Source organism: Protopterus annectens, chromosome 2.part1 (assembly GCF_019279795.1).
Source record: "Protopterus annectens isolate FY-2018-M chromosome 2.part1, PAN1.0, whole genome shotgun sequence".
In the NCBI taxonomy this organism is placed as follows: Eukaryota; Metazoa; Chordata; order Ceratodontiformes; family Protopteridae; genus Protopterus; species Protopterus annectens.
In genome coordinates, this window is record NC_056729.1 from 484871962 (window position 1) to 484889896 (window position 17935).

At 44.7% G+C, this 17935-nt stretch overlaps 1 protein-coding gene across 1 annotated transcript in view; it reads right to left on the reverse strand.

Moving 5' to 3' along the window:
• Positions 1-206: 206 nt before the first annotated feature.
• Positions 207-17935, reverse strand: part of ZNF330 (zinc finger protein 330) — a 581464-nt gene continuing 563735 nt past the window's right edge. The window contains exon 8 of the mRNA XM_044062281.1: positions 207-2180. Within this exon, the coding sequence (XP_043918216.1) occupies positions 1864-2180 (317 nt within the window). The 3' untranslated portion in view covers positions 207-1863. The remainder of the gene's footprint in view (positions 2181-17935) is intronic.

Consider the following 17935-nt stretch of genomic DNA (forward strand, 5'->3'; position numbering starts at 1 on the left):
ACAGTCTACCACTGCCTCACAACAGAAGCACAAAAGATTAATAAGATTCCAAATGAAGGCTGACACATGTCTCAGATGCAAGTTTTCTACATACAAGTGAAGTAACAGCTACGCAGAAGTGGTAGCATCTTCAAAAAAAAAAAAAAAATTAAACTCATTTTAGTTTTAAAGTTTTACTAGACAAATGACAAATACGAAGCATTTGGTACATTTGAGATTCTTTTACCTTTTATTGCAATCATTTTATTTAATTACTGATCTGCTCCACAACTCAGTGACACAATTTGTACAGAAACAAAGTCAAACTTTAAAGGTGTGTCTTCCATTTCAAGTGATGCCATTCTGGTTTATAACTAAAATACTGCATTAATTAATGTAACAAGAAGGCGGTGCTAAATGAAACAATTACTGAAAACAAAACAGCATTAATGCATTATGGCTACTGGATTTCAAATATGAATAAATTAACTTCTTTAAATGCTCATTTAAAAGCAGTCTCTTTCCTCAGTCTACTATTAACACACAATAAATCTTGCGCCTGAAATTACACAGGTGCAGATGTCTTCTAATGTGTTTTTATCTCACTAATTAATGATGTGGCAGGCAAACTCAGAAAGTTATGTACACCACTGTGGTGGTGATCAATCAACATATAAACTCCCATTTAATCTAAAGATATTATAAAAACAGAGGGGGAGAGAGAAAGAAGGAAAATCTGTGACAACATTATTGACTGTTCCAAAAACACAAACATCAAGTCTGCTGAGAACAGTTAGGTCACATATCACTCTCCATAGTAGTTGGAGAACAAGCCTACACATGGTTATGTGATGAAAGGAAAAAGAGACAGCATTGGATGGTATTACTACTGCCAGGCTGTATAACTACCAACTTGGCCAAGTAGTTTTTATTAAGAAGCAATAAATGAAAAGGAAACATGCCAACTGGCACTACAACCAGAAAATACATTATGCATGTGTGCCCGCTGCTAACCACAGTCTAGGAAGAAAAGCAACTGCAGTGTTGCTAACCCAATGGTGGTCAAGTGAACAGAAATAATGCAACTTGCAGATTAATCTAACACTCTGACAGAGGAAAGACAACCTAGGAATCCAAGTTAAAGCACTGTAGTTATTCCAAAGTGGCTGTAACCCATTAATTGCAATAGTAGATTCTCAGAAATACGTCCACTGCAAATGAACTAGGTAGGCTATGCTCTACATTCAGGTTTTGAAACAAATTTGTTAACTACAAAAAGCTTTCCTTTTCTGCATTTTATGTCACTGTTCAACCAAAAGACAGACTGACATGACACACGAAGAATTTGCTATGGACTAAAAGTAATCAAAGAAGAGAAACTATGTAACTGATCTCACCATTTCATATGCCATTAAAATGGACACTACAAACATAACAGATTTAATTATACATGCTGTACTGTGTGCAGCAAACATAAAACTGCTTTTGAGGATCCAAAAAAATAAATAAAAATAAAAATGATAATTAATGAATTAAATGACAAGAGAGTAAATGCATAATAACAGCTGTCACAAAGTCTGTGTGCCAAAACGAACCTTGCAGCATAACACGAATGTTACTTTACAGCCATGATTTCCCACTCGTCTGTATAACGGGATATTAAATCTCAGTCTCTATACATCTCTAGTTTTAATATAAAAATGCATAAAAATAGACCTACTGTAGCACTTTACTATCACTGGTCTCAGACTGACAGGTTATGTTAAGCTGATATGATGATGCATCTGAAAATCCCTCTTAGAAATATTTTTACTTTTCTTTCTAGTGTACATTAACATCACAAGCCACAGAATAACTACCTAATTTGAAGATATAAGCTTCCTCTTAGTCTCGTGATTCCTCCTCATAGTGGGCATACCCACTGGCATAAGTTCTCCCTAAATTTAAATTAGAAAATAGTTCAGCTCCCTCGACATCAGATTCTTTCTCTCCTTCACCATCCTCCTCCTCCTCTTCCTCCTCTTCATCATCATCGTTGTCATCATAACCTTCAGCATCATCTTCTCCATAGCCATCATAATCATCATGCCGTGTTCCAGCGCTGCTTCCACCTGAGGCTATGTTCTTCCAATAATCATCATAACCAGAAGCATCATCATCATTTTCCATTCCAGTCTGTCGGCCAAACTTCACAGAGCGTGCTAAACAAAAAAATAACAGATTATACACATTCTGCACAACATGCAGCTGAATTATTAAACCTGTACTTAGTCCAGTAAAGATAATTAAGGCCAATAACTAGAATGGTGATGTATAGGAACATAACAAGGAAAAATTCTGAGAATATAAAACACAGTTGTAAGATACATATCATAAAAGCAAATATTCAACAACAGGTCACACTAAGATAAAATCATTACATTTGGATATATTTGCCTTCTAACTTGCTTTAGTATGCTTGGTATTCTAAAACTGCCACTTCTCCCTGTGAAAGTATTACAGTAAGTGGAAAAAGATTCCTATACAACAGTGCTGGCTTACACTTTTTCTTTTCGGTTCTTTGAGCCTAGAAGCCCTACAGGGAAAGTGTTGCTGAAGACGACACCTCTATTCAGCAAAAACAAGGTACTAGAAAAAGTAAATCATAATGAAACACCAACCATTCAATTACTGTGTACAAAGATGCCACAGAGGGGGATGGAAGAAAGGAAGTTTTACTATTACACTGATCACTCTTTGAAGATGCAGTGCTATAATAAATATATAACAGTACCATTTTTCAGAAAGGCTTGTGAAAGATCCCAAGGAGTAAGCCAAGAAGTACTCTGTTACCCCTGGGAGGTGGACAATTTAAATGACTCCTGCACCACAGCCAGACAAAAACCTGCCAAGTCTCTCTACCACTAAGTTGCAGGGTTTGCTACAGGTGTGCACAACAATCCAAGCTGCAGCCATTAAAACATCTTCAGCAGCATATCTTAGAAGTATGTCTGACAAAGTAGGTGTTGCTTTAGTGGAAAGCTTTTCTGGTGTACAATTTAGCTGCCTATAAACATGCAAGAGACTTTCTCCTTCATTCAGTAAGCTAAACACAGTAGCTGACAGAGTCAGATGACTTTGGAAATGAAAGAGGAAACAAACTAACATGTTTTCTTTTAAGAATGTTGCATAAAGTGTTTTTTTTTACACCCAATCTTGTAATTCAAAGTACATTTTGCCCAAGTCTACTAGGTTCAGAAAACAGGATCTTCAAAAAAATGATACCCAGTGCCCACTGAATCAGCTGTTTCAAGGAGGGATAAAATTAAAAAAGTTATGTACTCGCCATAATGTTCCATCTGTGTTGCCTACTTTCATTCTTCCTCAACCTGTAGGTTCAATTCTGATCCTCGGAACTGACTCGGCCACTAAAATAACTCATGGGAACCCAAAACTCTCAAGCTCATTCCCTTACCCACAGTGCACTTATCCTAATTACCTCAGATCAAGTTTGTTGATAGAAAAGACAAGTACTTTCATGCAGACTATCTGGAACTGTAAACATTTACCAAAAGGGGGCAATAATTTATTACCCGTTCTTCCACAAGTCAAGGACAGGGAGTTGTAGGGTAGGGAGTTAAGGAAGAATGAAAACAGACAACACAGATGGAACATTATGGTGAGTACATAACTTATCTGATGTCAATTTTCATTCCATCCTCAACCTGTGGGGCAGAGTCCCCAGCTACTTTATATCCTGGGTGGAATTCGACCAGATCAAATTTGCAATGAGTAACAAAGGTATAGGGAGTAGCCCAAGTTGCTGGTGCACAGATGTTATCCATGGAACCTCCAGACTGGAGCACAGCTGATGCAGACACAAGCACTTGTTGAATGGGCTTGCAAGGGTTTTCATAATGAAATGCCCAATGTGGTATAAATGAATGAGATACAATTTGTGAGACAACTGGCTAAAGTTACTTTGGTAAAAGGTTTTCCCAGTCTGGTATGCCAGGAGACGACAAATAATTGTCCTGACTTCCTGAAATCTTTTGTTCTATGAAGACAGAATCTTAATTGTCTGTGAACATCCAGCAAATGTACGCAATTTTCACCTTTGTTAGAGAAGCTGGGGAAGAATGCTTGCTGGTTAATACATTGATTGATACTGTTCTCTGAAACCACCTTAGGTAGGAAAGAGGGGTTGATCCTGTGTGAGACTATCTTTGTGAAAAACAGATATGGAGGTTTGGAAGAAAGTCTGAAATTTGTCTTGCATAAGTTACTGCCACCAAGAAAATTGTTTTCCAAATCAGGAACTTAATATCATACTCATTTGCAGTTTTAAAGAGAGAATGAGTGATTGCCTGCAACACCAAATTCAGGTCCCAGGGAGGAGAAGGATCTTTGTAAGGGGGCTTTAAAAGAAGAAGTACCCCCTCAAAAAAGCTATACAAAGCTTGAGAAGCGACTGAAGAGCCTGAAAGCCAATTTGAAAATTGGATGCACCTGCTAATTGTACCCTGTGGAAGCTGAAGCCCCTTCATTGAAAAGCGCAGTTAAAAAATGGTGAATGTCATGAAATGGAGCTGAAAAGGTTCAATGACATTCTGGAGCACCCAATATGCAAATCTCTTACATGTACCAAAGTAAAGCTTTTCTGTAGAAGGCTTATGAGAAGATAGAAATATGTGTCAGATAGGGGGAGACAGAATAGGTTGTCTGGCTACTAATGGAATTGGAGAAAACAAGCAGTCAGCTTGAGATATGTAACATCCGGATGAACCATGCCTGTCTGGTGAGTCAGATCTGGCACTGGACATAGAATCCAAGGCTGTTGAATTAGGTCAGGCCAAAGGAAGGGGAACCAAATGAGTCAAGGCCAATAAGGCGCAAAGAGGATAACTTTGCTCTTCAACCAGATTCCATTCTGAAGGAATTTGGGAATTAATGGAATTGGTGGAAAGGCATACAGGAGACCGGGGGACCAAATGTGAAGAGCAGCATCCCTCAGTAACTCCCCCTCTGGGGGGATTAGGGCAAAAAAGTTGTTGCACTTGTTTAGGGGAGAGGAAGATAGATTGCAGCATGGTTGACCCCATCTTTGGAATATCCTAATATTTCCTGATTGAGGGACCATTCGTGAGCAACAGTATGCACCTGCTCAATTTGTCTGCTACCATAATGGACTTCCCCAGAATGTGCGTTGCTAAGAAAAAAATGGTTGGATGCGACTGCCCACTGCCACACTCTGACAGCTTCTTGATATAATGGACATGATCTGGTTCGTCCTTGTTTGTTGATGTACCAAGCTACTGACATGCTGTCTATTTGAATTGTGATTGCCTCCAAGGAAGAGCATCTTGGAAGGCCTACAATGCTAAAAGCACTGTTCTCATCTTTATGACGTTGATGTGCAAACTGGCCTCGACTTGGGACAAAGTACTTTGAACTCTCTTCACCAAACAATGCCCCACACCCTATCTGGGAAGCGTCCATGGTTACTGTAGTCTTGGGCGGAGGGGGAATGAAAGGACAACCTTGCAAAATTTGATCACATTCAATCCACCATGTAAGACCTCTTTTGCAGACACTGGTAACCATAATCGGTGTTGACACTGGTTGATAAAGAATGGACCACTGTGTCTTGCTGGAACTTTGTTGCTGTTGATTATTTTCCTGACTTGAAACTGGATCATTTCTGGTCTCTGTAGGGGAAGTAAGGCATTCGCTGTCTTTGTGATTAAAGAAGCCCCGATGAAATCCAGTGTTTGTGCTGGTTCCAGATGAGACTTTTCGTAATTTAGGGTTATGCCCAGGAAAGAGCATGTTTGGAGAACTTTTTCACTTGCATCTAGTAATAGATGTCTGGTCGTGGCGGAGATGAGCCAGTCATCCAAATATGGAAACACCCGGAATCCTTGCAGTCTCAAGTGAGCTGCTACTACTGCCATACACTTGGTGAACACCCTGGGGACTGTGATAAGGCCAAAGGGCAGTACTCTGGTAGTGACTGGCTCTCAGCTAAAAGTGCAAGAAAGTACAGTTGTGTACACTTACCATAAATGTAGTGTGTTAGAGTGTATTCACTGCTACAGTCATTACATTTGGGTTGGGTTATCCCTGCCAGGGTAGCCCTCGACCGAATACCAGAGGCTTAGAATTTCTGTGTCGGTTGCTGTCACTTCAGGACCGACGTCAGGTCGTCGGTAGTATAAAGTAAGGCAGCCGACACCATTACATCAGTTTTTCTTACCCTAACCTGTCAGGAGCCCCCAAGTAGGAGACAGGTTCTGGTGGAAGAACCCCACCAGTAGAAAGTAAATACCAATATGTCCCTTGTAAGCAAACAGAAGAAAGGGGGATGGATGGAGGGAAACCAGGACTGCAACAGTAAATGCACTTGAACATCTACATTTATGGTAAGTGTACACAAAGTACAGTTTTGTACCTACCATAAATGTAGATGTTCGAGTGCTAATACAGCTGCAGTAATCACAGATGGGTTTTCTGCCGTCAGGCGGGTCCTCGGTCGGCCGAATTCCAAAGTCTAGGTCCGGCGTCGGTTGCTGTCGCTTTCTTTCCTGACATCAGTGAGGCAGGGGTATATAAGACACAGCTGACACCATTTTCTTCAGTCTTTCTTGCCCCAGATGTCAGGTGCCTCCAGTAGGAAGGCAATACATAAATTATATTTATATACATGCAATGCAATATAATCAAAAATCAGTAGTTGCAAGCAAATATACCATAGAAGGATAACCCAATCAGGTTGTATGAAGAGGGGTTAGGCCCTAGGCCTTTACCAAGAGGGGAAGGAGGGAGGGAAAACTGTACTGCAGCTGTATTAGCACTCGAACATCTACATTTATGGTAGGTACAAAACTGTACTATGTTCATCGTGCATACAGCTGCAGTAATCACAGATGGGTAGAATCCCAAAGCTACCCTCAGGGTGGTAGGCACTAGGTGGAACTGGGATGAGACAGAATGCCCTGCAACACAGCAGTGGCAAAGCCTGCTCTAGTTTTGGAATATAAAGGCAGGTGGTAGTATTTTGTGAAGGTATGCACAGAACTCCAAGTGGCTGCCTCCAAAATATATTTGGTAGGAACTCCTCTGAGGAAGGCTGTAGAGGTAGCTGTGGCCCTGGTGGAGTGGGATCTGATGCCTGTAGGGACAGATTTTCCATGATAGGAGTAACAAAACCATATGCAGTGGCCTATCCATTTTGAAATTGTCTGTTTGGTAACTGGCTTCCCTTGAGCTCCTACAGCATAGGACACAAAAAGTTGTTCTGATTTCCTGAAAGGCTTTGTTCTGTCCAAATAATAACGTAGCTGTCTATGGACGTCTAAGGAGTGTAGCAGCCTTTCCCCTTTGTTTTGAGGATTGGGGTAAAAGGTAGGTAAGTGTATGGCTTGATTTAAAGCTACCATGGATACCACTTTAGGCATAAATGACGGGTTGGTTCGAAGGGAAACCCGGTCCTGATGGAAGATGAGAAAGGGCTGCACAGCCATGAGGGCTTGTAGTTCCGAAACCCTACGAGCTGAGGTAATGGCCAGAAGAAAAGCTGTTTTCCAGGACAAATATTGCAAATCTGTCGAGGCAGCTGGTTCAAAGGGAGGCAATGTTCATTTTTCTAGAATGTAATTAAGATCCCAGGCTGGCACTGGTTGTTTCCTTGGTGGTCTTATATTCTTAGCCCCTCTGAGGAACTGTCTTAAGAGTGGGTGAGAGAATACGGGTGGATCCGTGTTGAATTCTGCAGAAATGGCTGAGGCATGGATTATTATGGAGGAAAATGAAAGTCCACTGTTCAGCAGCTCAGCTAGATACTGTAATACCCGAGGCAAATTCAGTTTTCTAGGGTCCTGGCCTTTTTTCTCATTCCAAGAGCAAAACTGTTTCCATTTTGCGGAGTAAGCCTTTCTAGTAGATGGCCTTCTGGCCTCCAAAATGACATCCTGCACCTCTTTGGGGAGTAGGGTCTGTTGTGGTGTTAAGGAATTTTCCATGCAGCGAGATTGAGAGTTTTCAGCTGACTGAAGAGTTTTGTAGCTGTGCTGAGTCAGCAGAAGAGGCATTAGAGGTAGGGGCCAGGGAGGAGTATGTGTTAGGCTCCTCAGGAGTGGGTACCAGTGTTGTCTTGGCCAGTCTGGAGCAATCAGTATCATCTTCGGTCTGTCTGCTCTTGCTTTCAAGAGCACCTTGGGCAGAAGAGGCAGAGGTGGGAAAGCGTAAACTGTCCATGCTGTCCAACTGAATGAAAGGGCATCCACTCTCCAGGCCTTTGGATGAAAGGTCCTTGAACAAAACTTTTCCAATTGATGATTCCTGTGGGAGGCGAAGAGATCTATGTCTGGCCTCCCCACGCTTGGATTATCTTTGTAAACACTTGAGGATGCAACTTCCATTCGTGTGGATCTGTCATATTTCTGCTTAGATTGTCTGCCAGCGTGTTTTCCAAGCCTGGCAAGTACTGTGCTTGAAGTTCGATTTGCCATTCCAGAGCCAAGTTCCAAAGTGTCATGGCTAGTCTGCACAGGGAGTATGAATGTGTTCCTCCTTGTTTGTTTATGTACCACATTACTGTGGTGTTGTCTGTTCTTATCAATAATTGTCCTGGATGCAGGAGGTCCTTGAAAGCTGTAATTGCATTCATCACTGCTAGCATTTCTTTTTGATTGATGTGAAGGTGCTTTTCCTTTTGGGACCATTTGCCCTGAATGCACCTGTCTGTCATGTGCACCCCCCAGGAGTAATCTGAGGTGTCTGTTGTGATGACTTGATTTGCTTGAGGCTTGCAGAATGGGAGACCTGTGTTTGTTTGACATGCTTGGGCCCACCATAGAAATTCCTTTTGCAAACATGGAATTATTGGTAATATTGTTTCCAAACTGTGGCTGTGTTGAGACCATAGGTTTTTTTAGGTACCATTGAAGTTTCCTCATATGCAACTTTGCACATGGGATTAAAAGAATGCAAGATGCCATGAAGCCCAGAGCCTGCAGGATTTTCCTTGCAGTAAGCCTGGTACAATCTGCTAGTGTTTTGAAGTACTGAGTTAGTTGCTCCTGTTTTTCTGGCGTAAGACAGGCCATCTGGGTATTTGTGTCCAAGTTGGCACCCAGGAAAGTTATTTTCTGAGATGGTGTTAGCCTGGATTTCTCTTTGTTGATTGTGTATCCCAGAGAATTCAGTAACCGTGTTGCATAAGCCAGATGTTCCAGAAGTATGTGCTTGCTGTCTGCTTGGATTAGGCAGTCGTCCAAATAAGGGTAAATTTGTATCCCTTGAAGTCTGCAGTAGGCAATTACTGATGCCAGGCATTTCGTGAATACTCTGGGCGCAGTAGATAAGCCAAAGGGCAATGCAGAGAATTGTTAGTGGATTGAACCTGCAAGAAATCTGAGGTATCTTCTGCAGCTTTGTCTGATTGGGACATGCAGGTATGCCTCCTTGAGGTCCAATGTTACCAGCCAAAACTCCTTGCCCAGCATGGGAAGAAGCTGCTGTAATGTGAGCATCTTGAATTTTGCTAAGAGTAAGAATGTGTTTAGGATGGATAAGTCCAAAATGGGTCTCCAGTCGGTTCCTTTCCTTGGTACCAGAAATAGCCTGGAATAAAAACCTTGACCTTGTTCGTGAGTAGGTATCTCTTGAATAGCTTTTATGTCTATGAGCTTTGAAATTTGTAGTTGTGCCGCTGCCCTTTGATTGTGTGGCAGGTTTGGCATGCCTCTCATATTTGGGAGAGTGTGAAAATGAAATCTGTAGCCTCTGTTTATAACGTCCAGGATCCATTTGTCTGTTGTGACAATATGCCAATTTCTTGTAAATAATGCCAGCTTTCCTCCCAAGGGTGCTGCCAGCTGAGACTTGTTTGGCATGGAAAGGAGGAAGTCATTGGGTTTGTTTCCTGTATTGTTGTGCACTGTCTTCGCCACCTCTTGGTGCTGGAGTTTGCCATTGCCTGCCTCTATATGATCCTTGTGATTGCCCTCCGCCCCTTGCGTGCCTGTATCTACCTCTTTGGGGCTTGTCCGTGGCTGGAAAGGACCAGTTTTTAGAAGGCCAATTTCTGCTAAAATGTGGTGGTTGAACCTGTAGAAAAGCTTTGACAGTTTGCATAGATTTGGCTTTTTCTTCCATTTTCCGTAGTATCTCCTCAGCATTAGTACCAAATAGCACATCCTTTTGTAAAGGAGCATCTAGTAGTTTAGCTTTCACATGATCAGGCAAGATTTGTTCCCTAAGCCATGCATGTCTACGAATGACTGATCCTGTAACAGCAGCTCTACTTGAGGCCTCTAGGGCATCATAGCCACATTGTAAGGTGTGTTTACCCACTTGTTCTGCACTATGCATCATATCCTGCAACTCCTTCAAATCTGGTTGTTCAGGTTGAGACATTTTATTTCTTAATTGTGATAACAGAAACTGCTGATATTTAAGCATATGAAACTGACAATTTAAGGCCCTCATGGCTAGGGTGGCCGAGGTATATACCTTTTTCCCCCACCTTTCTAAGGATCCTGACTCTCGGAAGGTAGTGGATTCTTAGCAGTAGAGGCCTTCATTCCCTTGGGGCCTTGAGAAATGGTTTCAGGGTCAGCATTATGGCTTTTGTAAAGAAATTGGTGAGAGTTATGAACTCTGTAGTACCTATCAGGCTTGACTGGGGCAGGAGGCAGGGAATCCGGATTAAGGCAAGCCTCCGAATAAACATCAAGTGCGTCCAAGACAGGAGGTATCGCCAGAGGTCTGTGTTGAGGTAACAAAAGAAATTCCCTAAGTCTTTTCTTGGAATCAGAAAAGTCTTGGCCTTCCCAATGGAAGTGTTCTCTCAAGGTGTGCAAGGTTTCCCCAAAAGAAAAATCCTCCGGAGGAGATACAGAAGGAATGGACTGCTCTGCATCAGAATCTTCAAAAGGGGAGTAAGAGTGTTCCTCTACATCAGAATGTTCTGAAAAAATGGAGCCCTGATCAGAAGAGGGAGAATCTTCCTCCACTCTGGGTCTCTTGTCTGGAGGGGGTTGGGAACCCCTGATAAGAGTAATTAAATCCTCAGCCATTTTAAGCATCTGCTTTTTAGGCATGGGGCCTGGGGATGGGCCCTGTGCAACAGGCCTCTTGGGATGCCTGGCTGATTTGGACTTAGTAAAGGCCTTAATGGAAAAGGAAGATGAGGGTCTAAAGACACCATGGGTGGAAGTGGACCTGTCCACATTAGGAGGCTCAATGCTCACAGTGGCTTCGGTGGTTGTAGTCTGGGTATGGGCCGAGGTACCTGCGGTCTCGGTTACAGAAGACACCGCCAAAGAAGTGTCGTCGGTAGTCAGGGACTGCATAGGCGTCTCGCTGAGAACCGGACCACGTGTAGCCGGTTTTGGCGTGGTGTCGGTCCTTGTCCTTGCGTTTTTTGGACAAAACGGTAGTCAGAGTCTCCGACGACATTTTATAATCAAAGGCTTTACCAAAAAAGTGTTGGGTGAACTCCGCCCGACGCTTAATAGTGCGTTTATTGAAAGTAGCGCAAAAGCGACAGCCCGAGACGTCGTGGTCTGGGCCTAAACAAGGTATGCAGAGGGAATGGAAATCCTTATGCGGTATTTGCTTCCCATAAGAAATCCAATTGTTAACTTTTTCTGACATCGGTCTGAGGCAAGAAAAGTTTCCCCAATGGGGTACTTAGCTTTAATGAAGACGTCGGTTTCCAATTTTTTGTAAATTCAGGAGCTGGCCGACCGGCACTTGCGAACTGCTTCTGCTTCGGGCACCGCGCGGCAAAAAAGACTGAAGAAAATGGCGTCAGCTGTGTCTTATATACCCCTGCCTCACTGACGTCAGGAAAGAAAGCGACAGCAACCGACGCCAGACCTAGACTTTGGAATTCGGCCGACCGAGGACCCGCCTGACGGCAGAAAACCCATCTGTGATTACTGCAGCTGTATGCACGATGAACATCTGTACTATGTTCTTTGTATTTCACTGTTGCAGTCATTACATCTGGGTTGATTCTCAAAGCTGAGAAAATGGATGGAGGCAGTCAAGGAAACTAGGGGCTGGCTAGGTTGCCCTTCAAGACTGCAGAGGAAAACCCTGCCCTGGATTTGGAGAAGAGAGGCAGGTGGTTATGTTTGGTAAAAGTGTGAACAGATGTCCAGGTGGCAGCCTCCAGGATGTCCCTGGTGGGGACTCTGAGGAAAGCTGCAGAGGTGGAGGCTGCTCTGGTGGAGCGAGTCCTGACCCCCCCCCGCCCCCCCTTGGGGGAAGCTTTCCATGTTGTTTGTAGGAGAAATGGATGCAGTGTGCTATCCATTTGGAAATGGTTTGTTTGGAGATGGCTTTGCCTTCTGCCCCTGTAGCAAAGCTAACCAGCAATTGATCAGACTTTCTGAAGGATTTAGTCCTGTCTATATAGAATCTGAGCTGTCTGTGTACATCTAGAGTGCAGGATCCTTTCCCCTTGTTCTGGGGATTAGGAAAAAAGTTGGCAAATAAATGGAATGGTTGAGAGCCACAATGCTCACCACCCTGGGCATGAAGGATGGGTTAGTTCTGAGGGATACCCTGTCAGAATGGAAGATGATGAAGGGTTCCACAGAGATGAGCGCCTGCAGCTCGGAGACTCTTCTGGCTGAAGTGATGGCCAGAAGGAAAGCTGTCTTCCAGGAGAGAAATTTTAGCTCTCCAGAAAAAGCTGGCTCGAAAGGGGGCAGGGTGAGCTTTTCCAATACAAAGTTAAGGTCCCAAGCTGGGGTTGGTGCTCTTCTGGGTGGCCTCAAGTTGTTAGCCCCTCTTAGGAACTGTTTGATCAGAGGGTGTGAGAAAAGGGGCTGCTCAGTGGGGAAATGAGTAGAGATTGCAGAGGCATGATTTTTTTATGGAGAAGAGAGGCCACTGTGTAGTAGGTCAGCTAAGTAATCCAGGATGAGAAGGAGGGAGGGCTGTGCCACACTGGCTCCCTTAGCCTGGATCCAGGTGTAGAACCTTTTTCCATTTGTCAGCATAAGACTTTCTAGTGCTAGGGCATCTAGCCTCACGTATAACATCTATAACCCGTTTACTGAGGTTGGCAGATTGATCCGGGGTTAGGGAATAAGCCAAGCTGCCAAGTTGAGTGTCTGCGGTTGGGGATGCATGAATTCCCCTTCCCTCTGAGTCAGGAGGTTTGGAATCTGAGGAAGATGCCAAGGTGGCAGTGAGGACAGGATACGCAGCAAGGGGTACCAGTGCTGGCGAGGCCAGTCTGGAGCTATAAGAATTGTCCTTGGTTTTTCCTCCTTTATTTTGAGTAGTACCCTAGGGATGAGAGGTAGTGGAGGAAAGGCACAGACCAACAGATTGACCCAAGGGAAGGACAGGGCATCCACTTTCCAAACCATGCAGTGATGCTCCCTGGTGCAGAATTTGCTGAGCTGATGGTTGGTGTGGGAGGCAAAGAGGTCGATCTTCGGGGTGCCCCATTTCTGAGTTATTAGGGTGAAAGTTCTTCTGTTGAGTTGCCACTCGTGTGGGTCCAGAGGATTTCTGCTTAACTGGAATGCCAGAGAGTTGAAAGAACCGGGTAGGAATTGTGCTAACAGGTGCAGTTGCATGGCAGAGGCTATGTGCCAAAGGTTCATGGCCAGCCTGCATAGAGGGTAGGAGTGAGTCCCTCCTTGCTTGTTGATATACCACATCACAGTGGAGTTGTCTGTTTTGATCAGGAGAGCCCCTGGGGAGAGATGGAGCTTGAAAGCTATCAGGGCGTGCTGGACAGCCATCATCTCTTTTTGGTTGATGTGCAGTGGGATTTTCTGTGGGCTCCATTGGCCCTGTATGCACCCCAAGCATAGTCTGATGCGTCTGTGGTGAGGGTCTGGGTGGCGGGGGGTGGTGTGAGAAAGGTAGTCCCTTGTTGTGGGATCATGCTGTTGCCTACCAAAGAAAATATTTTCTGAGGCAAGGAATTACAAGTAAAAGAGTCTTCAGCTCTTGACAGTGTTGACACCAAAGACTTTTTCGGTACCACTGAAGTTTCCTCATATGCAGTCTGACATATGGAATGAGTGGTATGCAAGATGCCATGAACCCCAGAGCTTGCAGGATCTTCCTTGCAGATAACTGGGGTCTGGTGGTTAGTTGAGAGAAGTAGGCTGTCAGGAAAATTTGTCTTTCTGGTGTAAGGAATGCTATCTGTGATGCGGTGTCCACAAGATGATCCTTTGGGTGGGCACCTGTTTGGCTTTCTTTCCGTTGTGTACCCTAGGCAGGTTAGTAGGGTCTTTACAAAGGCCAGGTGCTTGAGCAGCTTATCCTGGCTGTCTGCCTGAATAAGGCAGTCGTCCAAGTATGGTTAAATCTGGATATTCCTTTGTCTGCAAAAAGCAATGGCCGGAGCCAAACATTTTGTGAAAACTCTGGGAGCAGTAAATAAGCCAAAGGGAAGCGCAAACAACTGAAAGTATTGAGATCCTGCCCTGAAACGGAGATATACCCTGCTGGGGGAGAGGCTGAAGGGATGGAATCCTATGCATCAGAATCCTCATAAGTAGGGAGGGGTTGCATGTCTTCATATTCAGATGCATCAGAGTCATCTAACTCTTGTTCAGACAAAACTACAGGGGACAGATCTCTTTTTCCTTCTGTAGGGGGTAGCTTGGCTTCCCCTGATCAGCATAAGGTATTCCGCCATTTTAAGCATTTGAGACAGAGGGAAGGAAGCAGGTGCCTGAGATTGGGTCGTTGGTTTAATTGGTGTGATTCATACCCTGAGCCTAAGAAACTCGGTCATTTTCAAAAGAACGGTAGTCGCGAAAGAAGACATCGTTTTGCATCAAGAATTGGTAGTGCGAAGGACTTCCTATGAAGCCAGTGCCTGCCCAGAGGCTCCGGACCCATCCAAAGTAGAGACAACTGCAGGATCCTTAGTTAAAGAGTTTTGCAGCATACTGGACTTCGACAGGGTCTCTGTAGCGGCCTGCGAATCCACACAAGCAGGCATCAGGGCCTACGAGAGAGCCTCACTGAAGACCGGAGAACTGACGGCTAGCTTAATGGAAGCGTTGTCGGTAGGTTTGGACCTGTGAGGTCTGTCTCTATCTTTATGTTTTTTCAGAAGATCTGCTGTCGGATGTCTTACCGAAACCATATTGGAATTCGAGGACTGTAAGCGAAAATATCTAGCTACAATAAGGCGCTGAACAAAGCACAGCAGCGACAATGGGGGATGTTGTGGTCTGGGCCTAAGCAAGTGACGCAGTAAGAATGAAAGTCTCGGTGTGGTATTTTCTTTCCACAGATGAGACTATTAACAACTTTTTCTGACATCGGTTAAAGCAAGAAAAAAGGATCTACAATGGGGTACTTAGCTTTAGAAGACTTCAACTTCAATTCATTAAGCGGAACTCGGGTAGTGGCTAACCGGCATTCGTGCAAACAGCTTCTGCTTCGGGCTCTACCGCAAGAATGACTGATGCAATGGCGTTGGCTGCGTTACTTTATACTACTGACGAACTGACGTCAGTCCTGAAGCGACAGCAACAGACACAGAAATACTAAGCCTCTGGTATTTGGGCCGGCCGAGGGCTACCCTCGCAGGGATAACCCAAATATGATAACTGCAACAGTGAAAATACGAAGAACACCCTTCTGGATCATCTGTGCATCTTTATGTGACAGTACGCATCCTGAAAGTCTATCGAGCACATCCAGTCACCCAAGAGAGAAAGAATGGACTGAACCATGACCATCCAGAATTGGTTCACCGAACAGATTTGTTTTATTTCCCAAGATCCAAAACTGGTCCCCAACCCCTGCCTTTATTTGGCACTAAAAAGAAATCGGAGTAAATCCCAGATTCCTTCTCATCTGGTGGGAACCTCCTGGATGACTCTTTTTCTAACAGCTTTTGTATTTTTTGCTGCCTGTTCCCTTTGACTGGGTGGAACATCTGGGATTTTTTTGTAAGTGGACAGAGGAAGGAAAAATGGTGCAACATAAATAACCTCTGGACATAATCCTCTGCACCATGTATTGGAAGTTATTTGAAACTAGGCTCTCTGAAGCAGGGACCAGTGACCCCCCCCTAACTGTCTCCAGAGGAGGACAATTGGGCCTCCTTTCAGGAGCATTGAAAGGCGTTATCAAAGAATGAATCTCTGTACCCTTGGTTTTGTGGGTCCCCTCTGCCATGAGGGCAGCATCTCTCAGAGTTCACTCCTGCCTATGGGGGAACGACCACCATGTGTGCCCTGAGAAGACCTTTGGTATTTTCTGAGCCACATTTTTCCACCACTGCACTGATTCCTTGAAAAGGATCTTTGCAGAGTGGAAAAATGTATGCCCAGAGCAGGTTTTCCCATCTTTCTCACACCTGGTCAATGACATGCCACCAAAAGGGGAACTGACAAAGACTTAAAAGTGCTCCACAAAATCACATAAGTGGAACTAAATGTATCTCCTTATTACAACACCTGAACCAGCGGCTCTGGTTGTTCCTTCATCTACATGTAAAATGAGCCTCATGGCAGAATTAGATATTTAATTTAAGATGGCCAACCAAGAGGTAACCGATTCCTGAACCTCTTCAGAAACGACTCCTGAGAGGGTATCTGAACGTTATTTAAATCCCTTTGAATGGCCTTCACTGGTGATGAGATGCTGGGAGTCCTTGCCATCAGTGGAACTGGATCAACCAAGCCGCGAGCTTGAGGTTTACCAGGTTCGGAAGTTGCAATCCCACAGGATGCGAAATCGGATCCGGAATGGGATCTAAGTTCCATGGAGGAACTACACTGCGAGACCGCAGATATGGGAACCAGATCTGGCGAGGCCAGAATGGGGCTATGAGGATAATTCTGCTCCCCAACCGCCGTGCTTTCTGAATGAACTTCGTCATAAGAGGAAGGGGGGATAAGCAAAGAGGAGACCGGGTGGCCAAGCATGAACCAGAGCGTCTCTGGGGCTCTCCTCTGGTGGGGGAAGTATCGCAAAAAACTTGCTGCACTTTGTGTTTGATGGAGAAGCGAAAAGATCGCAGCAAGGTAGACCCCATTTGAGGAAGATCTGTTTCGCAATTGATGGTTTGAGAGACCACTCATACGGTGTGAGGATCACACGACTCAGTTTGTCCGCCAGAATGCTGGACCGACTCGGAATGTGCATTGCTACCAGAAAGCGGTTGGTGGATATCGCCCACTCCCAAACTCTCACAGCCTCTCGACAAAGGGGATAAGATCTGGTTCCTCCCTGTTTATGTACCAGACTACTGCCATGTTGTCTGTTTGAACAGCAATAGTCCCTAGAGGAAGAAGGCCGTGGAGAGAAGCACTGCCCTCATCTCTAGGACATTGATATGCAAAGCGGTCTCCAAGGGGGGTCCACGTACCTTGGACGGTTCTGCCCGAACAATGCCCCCCCACCCGAGGCGAGAAGCATCTGTGGTCAACGTGGCTTGGGGCGGGGGCATTAAGAAGGGTCTCCCTTCTCGCAGCTCACGCCACCAGAGGAGGGAGTCCCTGCTCAGGGGAATAGGGGTGTTCAACGGATGTAGCAACAGAGACCATTGGACTTGAAGGGTCCATTGCAGAATCCTCATTCGTAGATGTGCATGTAAACAAAGACTGATTGCAGCCGCCATAGACCCTAGTGCTCTCAGGACTAACCCTGCTGAAGGAGCCGGGTTCTGAAGGAGGGCTAATACCTGACAAGACAAACTGTTCACCCTGTCCGGAGTTAGTAGGGCCCGAGAGAGGTGAGTGTCCAATTTGGCCCCTATAAATTCCAGAACCTGCACAGGATGAAGAAAGGACTTTTGAAGGTTTACCAAAATGCCCAAACTCTGGGCAAGAGTTAGAGCATAATCCCTGGCAACACACAGTTGATGTCTGCTGGAGGTGGAGAGGAGCCAGTCGTCCAGGTATGGAAAGACCTGAATGCCCTGGAGTCTCAGGTGGGCTGCAACCACTGCCATCACTTTGGTGAA